This window comes from Nicotiana tomentosiformis, chromosome 6 (assembly GCF_000390325.3).
Source record: "Nicotiana tomentosiformis chromosome 6, ASM39032v3, whole genome shotgun sequence".
NCBI lineage: Eukaryota > Viridiplantae > Streptophyta > Magnoliopsida > Solanales > Solanaceae > Nicotiana > Nicotiana tomentosiformis.
In genome coordinates this window covers 92675634-92690493 of record NC_090817.1, presented here as the reverse complement: position 1 = coordinate 92690493, position 14860 = coordinate 92675634, and the positions used below count along the sequence as shown (strand labels likewise).

At 38.7% G+C, this 14860-nt stretch overlaps 1 protein-coding gene across 1 annotated transcript in view; it reads right to left on the bottom strand.

The window, feature by feature from the left end:
• LOC104089714 (transmembrane 9 superfamily member 5) overlaps window positions 1-11803 on the bottom strand; it is a 40321-nt gene extending 28518 nt beyond the window's left edge. Inside the window, exons 1-2 of the mRNA XM_070177591.1 lie at window positions 11669-11803; window positions 10762-10934 (exon numbers count right to left, since the gene is read on the bottom strand). Of these exons, the coding sequence (XP_070033692.1) occupies window positions 10762-10878 (117 nt within the window). The 5' untranslated portion in view covers window positions 10879-10934; window positions 11669-11803. The remainder of the gene's footprint in view (window positions 1-10761; window positions 10935-11668) is intronic.
• Window positions 11804-14860: the final 3057 nt, after the last annotated feature.

The window sequence follows — 14860 nt, the reverse complement described above, 5'->3', positions numbered from 1 at the left end:
CAAAGAAGTGAAGAAGCTGAGAAAGTCCCAGGCCAGCAAGAAGTCAGTTGATAAGCTTAGGAAGGAGGTGACCCTACTTGCGACAGCTGGGATTTACCATTTGACATGCTGCTTGATGCAAACCAGTCCGTCCCAGATGCATCTGCACTGGTTGTACCAGCTGGCCAGTCTGATGAGCCATGCCTTGCTGTCGACACTGCTGACACAATGCGTGTGATGTTTGCTACTCCTGACACTCCCATATATGATGATGATGAGATAGAGTTGGCTGAGCCAACAAGAATTGATGCTGCTGGGGACACTGAGATGTCTAAGTATGCTTAGGGAGTTTTCTTCACCCTATCTCCTTTCACTCTTATTTTGTTAAGCATTGGGCACAATGCTTACTTTTATTCGGGGGGGGGGGAGTTTATTTGATTGGCACATTTGGATAAATTTGGACTGTAATAATTGGATAATCGGGTGACTCTTCCCGAGGATGGATGGTGTGACAACCTTCTTAAGGGAATGAGTCCGTTTTTGTGTTTAGATAATAATAATAGTAATAGTAATGAATAAAAGCCCTAATCAAGTCATTCTCCAAAAAGAGTTATTCATGCTTCATTTGGCACCAACACACTTAACTACGTGGGTATGGTTTGAAACAAGGTTTTTGAAAGAAAATAACTCTAGTTAGTGACTTTGAGACTCATGAGTTGACTTTGATAATCATTGAGTGGTTTATTGGACCATAATGATCTTTAACTTGATTGAGGTTGTTGTAGTCTCTCGACTCTATCCTCTTTTACGGTCTAGTTGCATTAGGGGTGAGGTGATTTTTCGTTGCTAGTCCAAGTATCCATGTGAATGGTCTAGAACTTGCCCCGAATATGCTTCAAGGGGAAATCCTAAGTTTGCTTGGTTTGGGAGATGATTGTAGGCTTTCCTTGGTCTATTTAAGGTTTCTATTTCCAACCAATGTTGTTATCCCTAGTTAACCTCCTTTGAGCCTTTAGCCTTTCTCATTTGGTAACCATGCTATAAGCCTTTACCTGTTTTGTCGTAATCTTCTCTTGGCACCCGGACCTTCCTTAACACTCTTATGAAATGTGTGGCTTAAGGCATAAGTTTGGGGGGGAGAGTTGAGAAGTTTGAAAAAGTTATCAAGGCACCAAAAAGAGGAAAGAAATGATATCTATGAAAAGAGAAGGCAAGAAAAGAAAAGGAACAAAAAGAAAAATAACAAAAAGAAAATGCCAAAAAGAGAATAAAAAGGAAGGTTGATGAAATCAAAAAGAGGCAACTATCTCGAGTATGAGCATCAAGGGAAAAAAGAATGAAATGAACAAGAAAGAATAATGCCAAGTCTCTCTATCCCCCACAAAAAAGAAAATGCCTCTAAGAGATGGTAAATGTGAGCCAAGAAAATAAAATGTGGAGTGCTTAAGGAAAGGTATAACCACTTACCCAAAATGTATCCTACCCTAATCCAAAATCCTTCATTATAACCCGAAAGAAGTCCTACTTAATTTTGAACCGAGTAAGCTTACATTAGTGGTGATCTACATGAATGGCAAGCCTATGGTACTTGAAGCCTAACTTGTGACATTCTTTGGTGAGCGAAGAGTGAACCTTTCATTGATCTAAAACTTGAGTTCTAACTCTTGAAGTGAGCTTGGCAAATGGAAGGTAGAGCAGGAAGAGTTTGGAGTCCACCGTGATCTACATGATAGAACAAGAGTCCTTGATGAGTAAAGTCAATCTTAAAGCTCAAATGTCACATTAGAGCTATGTGTGCATAATATGTGATTTGTCACCTTGTTGAAAATGCATAAGTATTGTGGGTAATTATTGGTCCCAACTGAGTATGAATGGCTTATCATTGACTCTCTGAAATGAGCTTTCATTCTGTAGAGGTGAGAACTAATCTATTTTCTTGTGGACAAGCAAAGACTTAAGTTTGAGGGAGTTAATAAGTATGGATTTTACCCACTTATAACCTTCTTGCTTTAGTTTTAGTTCGAAGTTATGATTTCTATTCCCAAACTAATAAAATTGTTAAAATTGCAGGAATGTTTGAGAATTGAACTTTAATGAAGAAATATAACTCAAAAAGGAGTGTTTCGGCTCATAAGGCAAGAAGGAGTGGAGCAGGCCAAAAGTGCGGTCCGCAGAAGTAATTCTGCGACCGTAGAAGAAAGCGCAGACAACAGAATTCTCTCTGTGGCTGTAGATTTGGTGTTGAAGCTCAAATGATGGTTGAAACAAAGTACGGGCCGCACATAAATTGTGCGCCTGCAAAACATGGTCTCACTAACAAGAATTCAAAAAGTTCAGAGAGTGTGCCAAAACGACCAAGAGTGAAGCCCTGCCAAAAGTGCAGCCGCAGAAGCTGAAGTGTAGTCGCAGACCAAATTTTATGGCTGCCTAATTCCTCAACTTGTAGAACCAAGTAAAGTGCGGACTGCACATGGAATTGTGCGGCCGCCGAACCTCCCGAAGGGCATTTTTGTCAGCAAATTTTGGGCCACTATAAATAGACGGGAATCACTTTTTAGGGCAAATTTTATTGTTTTTTGAGTTATAACCGTTGTAATTTACTACTTTTACTCCAGGTTGAAGTGAAATTCTGCTAGGAGTTCCTGCCACCTGGCTTTCCAGCCATTCAGCTTTGGCTAGGTCATAAAATTACTAACAACCATATTGTCCATCTTGACCACGAATAGGGTTCCCAACAGATAGTGTCTCTAAAGGCATGAGTAATGGACAACATCCAATAATTCTTTTTCGTGGGTGGCATAGCGCCCTTCTGCTCCTTCAACTTCTGGCTCTCGTATGCAACTGGATGCATCTCTTGTAGCAAGACTCTACCCAGAGCATAGTCAGAGGCGTCCGTCTGTACTTCGAATAGTTTGGCCAAATCAGGAAAGGCCAAGAAGTCTAATGTGATGACCCAAAATATTATCTTTAAATTTAATGATTAATTATGTGATCAAAGCACTATTTACCATTACTCGACTTGCGTGTGCAGTCCGTAAAAACAAAATCGGAAAGTTTTCAGGTGAAAAATAAATTTAAATGAGAATTAGAGCTTTAAAACTCAACTGAGTTGACTTTGGTCAATATTTTGAGCAAACAGACTCGGATCAGTGTTTTGACAATTTTGGTAGGTTTGTATCATGATTTGGGACTTAGGCGTATGCCCGGAATCAAATTCCAAGGTCCCTAGCCAGAGATATGGAATTTTGATAAAAAAATAAAAGTGTAAGTTTAAATAGTGACCGGATGTCAAATTATGTGCAAACGACCCCGGAATAGAATTTTGATGGTTCCAACAGCTCCGTATGGTGATTTTGGACTTAGGAGCGTGATCGGAATTTTATTTGGAAGTCCGTAGTAGAATTAGGCTTGAGCCGAAAGTTAAATTTTTGGGAAGTTTGACCGAGGGGTTGACTTTTTGATATCGGGGTCGAAATCCGATTCTGAAAATTTTCATAACTCAGTTATGTCATTTATGACTTGTGTGCAAAATTTGAGGTCAATCGTAATTGATTTGATATGTTTCGGCGCAAAATATAGAAGTTGAAAGAATTGAAAACTCATAATTCGATTCGATGCGCGATTCGTAATTTCAGCGTTGTTTGGCATGGTTTGAAGCCTCAACTAAGTTCATATTGTATTTTGGGACATGTTGGTATATTTGGTTAAGGTCCCGAGGACCTCGGGTGGATTTCGCAAGGTTAACGGAATGGATTTCGGACAAAAAGGAACTGCTGGAATATTTCTGTTACAGAAGCTATTTTTGGACAGCAACCGGTGCAATCGCAGAGCTGACTTTGGGAGCTTATATCTTGCAATCTATAAGGAGTTGGGCGATGAGAAAAACATGAAAGTTGTAGTACTTTGTATCTAGTTTGCAGAACTTTAAACCGTTTGACAGTTGGAGTTGAGTACAAGAAGTTATGATTGATACACTACAGGCTGTCGAGGAAGAGTTTGATATTTTCAACATAAGCATGTAATGATCCAAAAGTTTATTTTTAGTTCTAGAGATCGAAATTCGATTTCGAGACTTTCGACATTTTGATAATGAATTATAGGAGTGATCTGGAAAGTTTGGTCTAATTTCATCAAGTCGCGATTGAGTTTTAAGCGTGAAATACGAGTTAATTGTTTAACGAGCGAAATTGGTATCACATTGAGAAAATGAGCTCCGAATTGAGTTTCGATTGAACGAATGGGTTCGTAGTTTTATTTGTGACTCATAGGAACAAGAATCGTCGAATACCGAGTTCGTATGATGGAGGTAAAGCCTTTTAGTGAAATAAAACTGTTGGTGTAAATAGTCCTGGTGTGCACCTTTAGCGACCAGATGTGACACTTTTAGCGACGGGATTGGACTTTTAGCGACCAGAATAGTGTTTTTTTGACAGAAACTTAAGGACCAAAAATAGTCATTTCCTTCATTTCGTTTTGGAGTTTTGGAGCACGGTTCTTGGGCGATTTTGAGGATTTCTTCAAGACTTCAACTTGGGTAAGTGTCCTATATCCAGATGTGATTATATTTCATAAATCCATGGTCATATTCATTATTTATTTCGGATTTAAATGGAAGAAATCAAGATTTTTGCAAACTCTTCCAAAAACAAAAATTTAAGATTTGGAGGTCGAGTTGTTATCGGATTTTGGTAAAATTGGTATGGGTGGACTCGTAATTGAATGGGTTATCGGATTTTGTAAGTTTCACCGGATTCCGAGATATGGGCCCTACGGACAAATTTTGAACTAATTTTGGATTTTAATGAAAATGTAATATTTTCTTATGAAAGTGATTACTATAATTTTTGTTGACTGTATCGAATTAATTATGACTAGATACGAGTCGATCGGAGTCAAAAATTCGAGAAAAAAGCATAATACTTGGTTAAATTGGAGCAAGTCGAGGTAAGTGACTTGTCTAACCTTGTGTGGAAGAAATTTCCCCTAGGATTGATATTGATGTGATTATTGAAATATGTTGAAAGTCGTGTGCACGAGGTGACGAGTGTGTACACGGGCTAAATTGCGAAAGATTATATTTTTAAATTGTGTAGATCACTGTTGCGCATTTATTAAATTATTTTATCTTGTTATATTCTTCATCATTGATCTGAGATATATACTTCAAATTAGTTTGATCTTTTTTTACTAATTGTTTTACCTGTTTAGTTGAAACTTGGTTTCTTTTTATTCTGTGCATTATTTGAAGATTGATTTTCTTTATATTAAATATTATTAATATGAAATATTTGACATTTTAAAACTTGATATTGAAGCAACGTAGTAAAGATTTTGAAATATTATTTTCCTAAATTATTTACTCCTGAATATTTTTACACTCATTGTGAGGGAGCCGTGAGCTCTTTATTGTGGAAAACTATTATTGATGATTTATTTTGGCATGATCCGTGAGCTCTTTATTGTGAAAAAATATTGTTGTTGAATTATTTTGGCAAGTTAAATTATTTGAGCACTTGAGGTGCAAATTGTGATATATTTTGATATTGATACGCATGCGGTGGTATAAGGTCTGGGTGTTGAAACGCATGCTGTGAGATAAGGGTGGCTTGATACGCGTGGCTAGTAGGGGAACTACTAGAAGTCATGCGGTGTGATAAGGGTGGCTAAAACGCGAGATGCTATTTCGGGAAAAAAATATTTTCTTTAAATAAATTGTGAAGGCTCCCGCGGTGATATAAGAAAATGAGATATTGTGAATGTATTTATGATTTGGGACTACGAGGCGGTACCTTAGGAGTGCCCTTGTTTATATTGATTTATGGCCATAGTTGCTTTTGATTAATTGTTGTGATTTTCATAAATTTGAAGGAAATTCTGTTTTGATTCCACGAGATATTATTTGTAATTATTTGATGTCATTAAATGTGACATACTATTTGATTCATTTCCAATGTCATTTTATTTTACTACATTGATAAACATTTTACCATGCCATTATTATATTCCAGTAGGGCCTCACCTGACCTCGTCACTACTCTACCGAGGTTAGGCTTGACACTTACTGGGTACCGCTGTGGTGTACTCATACTATGCTTCTGCACATCTTTTTATGCAGATCCAGGTACATTTTACCAGCCTAGACGTCAGTGAGTTACCTGAGCTTGGAGACTTCGAGGTATATCTGCCAGCGTCCGCAGACTCCGGAGTCCCCTTCTATCATTTTATGTTGTTTCCTTATATTTTATTTAGACCTTGACATATAGAGACATTGAGAATAAATTCTTAGAAGCTTGTGACTTATTTCTACCGGGTTTTGGGAGTTGAAATTGTTTGAATTGTAGTTTATTTATTTTAGATATTTATTATTATTCCGCATTGATAGGCTTACCTAGTCTTAGAGACTAGGTGCCATCACGACATCCTACGGAGGGAATTTGGAGTCGTGATATCTGATTTGGCCAAGATGGGGCTACTAGACATAGCCGCTTTCAATGCGTTGAAGGCCTCCTATCGCTTGGGACCCTAATCCCAAGGCGTGACTTTATTTAGGAGTTCTGTCAACGGTACCGCAATGAGAGAGCAATTTTTTATAAACCGCCGATAAAAGTTGCATAGGCTAAAGAACGCCCTCAAGGCATGGATATCCTTAGGCGGCGGCCAATCTGTGACAACCTGAATCTTCTGTTGGTATATCTTGATCCACCATTCCTCGATGACATGTACGAGGAAGTCAATCTATTTTAGGGTGAATGAGCACTTGGATAACTTCACATATAATTCGTTCTCCCGCAGTCGGGGACCTTCCGCAGGTGTTTCAGGTGTTCCTAAAATGTTTTGCTATATACCACAATGTCATCCAAGTAGACCACTACAAATTCGTCTATGTACTCTCGGAAGACTTGGTTCATCAGGGTGAAAAATGTGGCTGGAGCATTAGTCAAGCCGAATGGCATGACCAGGAAGTCTTAAACCCATATCTTGTCACACAGGCCGTCTTGTATTCATCTCCCTCAGCAATTCAGACTTGCTAGTAACCTGTCTTCAGGTCTATTTTGGTGAACATTGTAGCACCACCTAGTATATCGAACAAGTCTACCATTAGCGAGATAGGATACTTGTTCATCACAGTGATTTTGTTTAGGGCCCAATAATCAATACATAGTCGTAGGTGCCATTGTGTGTCTTTTGGAACAGCACAGGGGACCCATCGGGGGACTTGGAGGGAACACTGATCCATGTGTTCAACATTTCCGTCAATTGTCTCCAAAGCTCGGTAAGTTCGGGTTGTGGCATTCTGTAAGGCGCCCGGGCGGGTGGCTTCATACTCGGCACCAACTAATCGCATGGTCCATAGTGCGCCTAGGTGGGAGTCGCTTTGGCATATCCTGTGGCATGACGTCTTCAAAATCCTTTAGCAGCTCATTCATGGGTGCAACAATGGGACCCCAAGAGCGTTAAATATCTTCAATACAGAGGGTATCCAGGAATGTAGCTTCTTCAACTGCAAGGCCGAGATGTTCTCTGCGGTTATCTTTATGGTTATGCATGGGATAATTCAGGGCTTGGCCCCATTTGCTTTCATCATCAGTAGCAAGCTTGAATTCTAATCCAACTATCAGCTCGAAGTTATCTATGATCACCACATACAAGTTGAATTTTCCTTCATAAGGCCCAAGCTTCACTGGCGCCCGTGTCTATCATCGCCCGAAAGGGTTTGCCATTCACATTTATTTCTATGAACATCATGGTCTTCTCTTGGTTAAGAGGAAGCCCATCATCTGTCTTCTTTTTCCCTTTCTTGGTGGTTGGGCATAAGTCCTTCTTCTTACAGATGCTGACACTGGTTCCCGCTAAGGCCTCAGAAATAGAACAAATAAGTACGTTAAACGCACCTATTGGTTCTGTCTAGTCAACATTATTTGGTCATCATCTGTTCCATCATCAAAAGTTTGATGGGCATTCATTTATGCATGTGGGTATTCATTGTTCAAATGTGGCCCACCGCATTGGCGACATCCTGAAGGGGGCTTCCTCCCCCGATCATTATTGAGAGACGAAGCATTGTTGCTGCCTGAGGAAGGAGTTTTATATTGCATTAAGGTAAGCGACATATAATTGAATTGATTCACCGGTTACACTTCAATCCCTACCACTTCTTCTAGGGCCACCATTGCTAGGTTGGTCCCCTTTGTATCCTCCTCGGATAGGCGATTGAGGCATCTCCGTCCAAGCTTCCACTTGGTAGTCCCCAAGGAATTCCACTGCTTGGATTAACTTGGGTAAAATGTCTACCCTTTGTCTTTGCTGCTCCATACATGCATAAGGTTTCAAACCTTTCAAGAATGTGAAGAGTTTGTCTTTGTCCCCATATTCCATATATCCCGCATGTGTGCGGAGAATTCCCGCACGCAATCCCGGACTGCCTTGGTCTGGCGGATTTCCCAGAGCTTTCTCCGTGTACTGTACTCAACATTTTTGGGTAAAAGCTGTAGGTGTGTGGCTGCCTTTAGGTCTTCCCAACTCTCATAATCTTCACCGGCCCCGATGGGTTTGTATTTCATTGCCACTAGAGTTTAGCATCACTCAGAAGATACATTGCAACAATTGCTACATTTTTTGCTTCTTCTAATTCTCCTACGACATCGAAGAACTGTTCGATGTCGAAGATTAAGTTCTCAACTTTCACGGCATTCTGAGCCCCATTGTAGGGTTTTGGCTCAGGAATCTTCAGTTTTTGTGGCACAGGGGCGAGGTTCACAGCACCTCTGGTGTCGTTTCTGCCACCCCGAAGTAGGCCTTGTAAGGCAACGTTGACAACATTGAGCTGGCATGTTAAGTTGTTTATGGTTTGTTGCATGGAAGTCATTCTGTCTGCCTCTTGTGCCCTATAGGCTAATTCTCGGTCCTCTCCTATTGGAGGCCCTCGAATTTACTGAAAAGTTTGGCTGCCTCTGTGGCTGCCGTTTGTCGGTCTCCTTCAGAGTTGTGACTGATGTTTGCGATGTCACCTTCGGCCTGCCGCATCTTGCGGTAGGGGTGGGCATTCGGTATTTAAGAATTTCGGTTCGGTATTTTGGTATTCGGTTTATAAATTATGTGTATCAAATATCGTACCAAATTATTTCGATACAGTTCGATATTTTTTATTTTGGCTCGGTACAGTTTTGGTACGATTTCGGTTTAATAATCGCTAAATAAGCAAACTAACTTGGTCAGCCCTCTTTGAAAACGTTGTCGCTAACAGTAAGCAGTTAAGCACCATTATTTTCTTTGACAATTCACAATTCACAATTCTAAGGAGTACATCTGATGCCTGACAATTTCTTTCACAATTCACAATTCAGTGATCACAATTCTCCGTGCAGTTTAAGGTCTAAGGAGTAAGCACAATTCAAGGCAAGAAACATAAACTGTTTGGACGCTAAAAAAAATGATACAATATGGATAAACAGAAACTGTCTTCATTCTTCACAGTGTACATTGCACATTGCACAATTCACAATTCTGCCTAACTCACATAGTGCAGCAGAATTAAACAAAAAAATAGAGATTCTAATAGTGCAACAGTAGCAGCAGAATTAAATTAGTCTTAACAATGCAACAGTAGCAGCAGACTCTAACAGTAGCAACAAAATTAAACATAGTGCAACAAAAATAGAGAAGGCATCCTTCAATTCAAGTTTACACTAATAGTCTCGAATTAACTTAGTCTTAATTCTTAAATACGGATGTCAGGAAGACGCTCAAGACAACACATAATATACTTCCTTAAACAATATGTGACATCCCTCTTTGGATGAACATTATAGACTCGACCACAATGCTTGCACTCTACTTTGCGAACTTCTCTGTTATCTTCTTTCACCTCAAAGTGTTCCCAAATATGAAAGCGTACTTTAAGAGCATGGGGAATGATTGCATTTGATAGTGTACATTTACCTCAAAAATAATCAAAATGCAGATATTAAAACTTCTCACTTTCGAGTGAAACTAAAAAAGTCCCTCAGCGAGTTCCATCAGAAAATGATATCGACAAATTTTTCAGAGACGTGTCAAGATCAAAGTAATAGTTACTAAGCAAGAATAACTAGAATAATTACTCAAGCAATTGAAGTATTTCAACAATTAGACATAGCTCTTTTATATTCAATCCTGGAGATTCTGCAGCTTCTAGTTCTAAGAGATTAAAAGTTGAACTAAGAGCACACAAGCTGTTCCAAAACTTCCACGTAAGATCATAGCTAATGAAAAGAATTTCCAAGTTCCAAATGTGCAATCATACTAAAGTATATAAGAAAGTTGTCAAGACCAGTACACGGAAAATAAATAGAGTTGAAGTTGCAGTAGAAAATTCAGACCACATGACTTTTATATTACAAGGCTATAAATATTATGTTTTACTATGACGTTTAACTATTTAAGTTATTAAATTGCTCATCTCTATCAGAATAGTATGCAGTAAAGGACGAGGCTCTGGCTGCTTCATGGAGGTCTTAAGCCTTCACAAATCATTATATACAATCAGTTTCTTGGGTACTATTAAGACGCTAGTAATTACATATATACATTTATCAGCAAAAAGAAAACAAAAACTAGAAACAAGATGCCAACATACTATTAGTAACAGTGGAGCCATATCCCCCATTATCAATATTTTTGCTTCAGGCGAACAATTTCACCAACATAGGATAAGAACACTATGAAGGATTTTAGTCTCAACAGATATGTGACCTATATTGCAATTAAGTTCCGAGCAAACCAAAATCCATAAGCAGATAATACCTCTTTGAGGTCACTGCCAAATTCTTTGACAGTAGATATAGCCACAATGGCAGCTTCATCAAAAGGATATATGTAAAGCACAAAAAAAATGAAGATTAAGCAGGGGTAACCATCCATAGCTGCTAAGATTATATATTGTTCCTAAAGGTGATCGTGCCGCATAATCATTTTTCCTAGATCATTAACATGCAAATAAGTTAGCACAGGTAGTACTCATAAAATAAAAGTTTCAAAACAGTCATATGCACGATGTGACAATACCTAAAGAGTCAGGAAGGTGTAAACTTGGTTATGTAAAAAAAAGTTACCTTTATGATATATTCAAACTAAGGACTATTGGACTAACTTTCTCAGTCAACAATCAACACATATCTCCAAGATATAAAAATTTATTTGTGCATAATTTAGGGCATGATACACAATGAAGCAAACAGACAAAGGAATTGAATCTAATATTCTAAGTGATTCCTAATTTTAAGTGACAACTTGTGCCCAAAAAAATGAGGGGTTAGCTAATTTTAGCTAAAAGAGCACTCAAAGATCACAAAACAAGGAGATAATAAAAACCCAACCACATAGATGAAAAAAAAAATAGAAGAATGGTCAATGAAAGCACACAGATCTTGTGCAAAAAACCCACCTTTTTCTTTCAAAGAAAATCCTACCAAGAAAAATCGTTAAACCCCACAAAGAATCAATAAATCAGTAGACCAGTTCAAAAGTGGCTTGCCTAAAAAATAGTACTTGAAGTCTTTAATGTAGAGAAAGAAAAAAGAAAAAAAGCAGTCTTTACTCGAACCAGTTACATCTAATTCATCCAGAAACATGTAACATCCATTTTTCTTTTAAGAAACTAAAGATACCATTGAAGAAACTAAAGATACTTTTGAAGAAACTAGAAACATACCTTTGATTCTTTGAAGTCACAACAACCGATCTCTTAGTAGTTAGTATTCTCACAGCAAAGGTCTTCTGGCTGAAAGAAACTATCACCGTTTCTGACTTTCTGTCTTTCTCCCTTTCTAAATTCTAATTCCCTAATCGGCTACCTAATTGAACGAATCAGATAAGTGAAAGACTAGAGAGTAGGGCCTTATTGGGTTGGGCTGGGGCGCTGGGCAATGGGCATTAGATATACAACTTGGGCTGGGCACTATAGCTATAAGTCCAACTTAAAATTTGGTATTTCGGTATACCGAAATTTCAAGATCCTAATACCGAGGACCATACCTTTATACTGAAATACCGAAAATATAATACCGAAATCGAAATACCGAATTAATTCGGTCCGATTCAGAATTTGGTTTTTCGGATTTTATGCCCACCCCTATCCTGCGGTCCAGGTCGTCCAACCTTTGCACTAGGCTGGTTCTTAGATTAGGTACCGTATTCATGATGGGTTGTAATACGTTAACCGTTTCTTCAAAGGCCGCAATACGGTTCCCATGATTTACCATGGTCAGAAATGGTGGTAATGGCAATGTGTTCCCTCATCCGATGTCGAGCCTAGGCTCTGATACCAACTGTTACACAACGCCTTCCTGAGATTCCTTGGAAGGGCGACGTAAGGCTAAGCAACAAATATCCATGCGGTTACTATCCGCCAACTGGGGTCCCCTCCGTACGCTAGACGAGACTGTTAGTGCTGTACAGAAAAACTAATGTCAAGAGCAATTGAGAGAATAGAAAAGAGAATGAGAATGAAAGAAAGTTTGATTGCATTAATGAAAGCTATTACAAAAAAGCAACGCGGTGTCAAGGGGAGAGACACCAGTACAGAGAATTATTTGCTTGCTTGAAAGTTTGATTGATTGATCCCCCTAATAATGCTTAAAAAAATAAACCAAAGTTCGAGGACTTGACATAATTAAGCTAGAGAGACATAATAAAAATACATGAAGTAAAATTACTCTATATTTACAATAGAAAGGACTTAGATTCCTACAAGGTAGAAGCATATCTGTTGGCAGCAACCTTGTCTTTAGCATCAGAGTTTGCGTGTGCGGTGCTATTGGCATCTGCTTGCGGTTGGGTGCTGGCGAGGGCTATCGGTGGGGCGACATAGGTACAGGTGTGCTAGTCACTTGGCGCGACCAAGACCTCGGGGCCGTCCATGACGCTAGGAGGCTTGCCAGGATACTATGGGACAGATCTAAGGGGTCAATGTGGCATGGCTGAAAAGACGCGATAGTTTATATGCATCTTTACAAGATGAAGTGCTTCTAGTTTCATTCACTAACAAGTTGTGATTTTTCATTATAATCGAGGCTTTCCTAGTATGTGTTACTAGCTTTTTGTCTAATTTAAAAAAATGTCCAAAACATACAAAGGTCAAACTGCTAAAAAGTATGTTGCCATTACTTATTCACAAGCGGATTCAGAATTTAATAATTATGGGTTCCTGTAAGAACCTCAAGTAAATTTTTAATAATAATTGGGTTCACATTCAAATATTTATAGATATTTAATAAATTTTTCAAACATATTTATACCGTTTGGACAAAATCTACTAGGTTCACTTGAACCCGTAGGTCTGGAGATGGATTCGCCCGTGTACTTGTTAGTGATTCTGCCACTGTGTATGTTCTCCAAACCTATGCTCAAGAGATCCACCAAGTATTTGAGCATTAACTTGCAATCATGAATTAAGTTAGTGTACAGAAAATTTGTCATTTTTCTCATATTAATACCTCTTTGGAATCTGCCACGATCTCAGCGTTACCAAGACTATGCTACAACACATAGTAAATAAAAGTATATTTACGAACATTACGAAAAAAAAACAAGGGGATTTTTCTCCTACAAAAAAAATTATATATTAAAATAAAATTACTATTTTTTTTTTGGCAAAAGAATTTCAATTGACACCCCTTGCTAAGTATGTTGCATATGTACACTCAATATGTTGTTTCCATCGCTATCACGCAAGATTATACTACCTCTTTTCCCGGGCTTCCTGATTTATATCTTCTTACTTTGTTGTTAGTAAGGAGGACAAATTCAGTAGTTTTCATGGTTGCCAAACACTATACCCAGTGTTGTTGCTGGCTGGAGCTCTGTGTCTCATACTTGTCAATTTGCTGATACTGTTCCAGCAACTGCACTATACCGAAGCGGTGGCTCGCCAGCAGTTGATGCTGTTCCATCTACTGCGCCTGCTCATCCTTCATCCTCCTTGTACTGGTCGAGATAGTTTTGCTTGTGCAGGCATTACTTTTTACCTTAGTTTCCCTTTTCTGTAGTATAGCCAGTCTAGAAGTGATTTCGCTAAGGTCTCTTTAGAGGCACATAGTCTCTTAATTGTTTGTGTTTCATTGGCTGCTAAAAGTCTCTGGCTAATGTTCATAGGAAGTACAGGAGCTAACAATTTTTTATACTGATTTGCATCCTCTAGATATTTATTGGATGAAATTCCATCTTACCTGATTAAAAGAAAAGTCTCTGTCCGATGTTCAAGGAGCATAGTGCTGTCTAAGCTCTACCTGGCAAAATTTTCTTTTGTTTGGAAAGATTTAAGATTACGATGTCAAAAGAAAACAGACAAAAGAGATAAACAACTGATTTTTTCCTTTGCTTTCTCTCCTCCATTTCCTTACCCCCCCCCCCCCCCCCAAAAAAAAACAAACAAACATGATTTTCAAACAGTTCTTTGCTTTTTCCTTTTTCCCTCCCTCAGGTTCCTTTCTTGTTTATCATGTACCCATTTTCAGTAAACAGATTATCCTCCTCTGTCTCATGTCGTGCCCTTCATTTCAACCAATTTTCATTCCATTACTTCCCAATCCAAGGCAGTTGAGCACAACAGCGAAATCTGAAAGATTTGAAAAGAATTCTTGGAGATCGTGTGGGATGACATCAATCATTCACAACTTTTGGCAGTATTCTCAATTAATTGGGTATGTAAATCTCACTATGTTCAGTTAACAAGTTGCTTTAGACTGCACGGTTTGGTTTATCTTAGGTGATGCTTGCGTACACCGTAACTAATCCACGGACAGCTTACTACAATACATTGTTAGAAAAACCTGTGGATGAAAGCTGGAGCGATGGGCTCGCAGTGATGAAAGCTAGAGCAAACCTACAGTGTTGTACCTGCTTT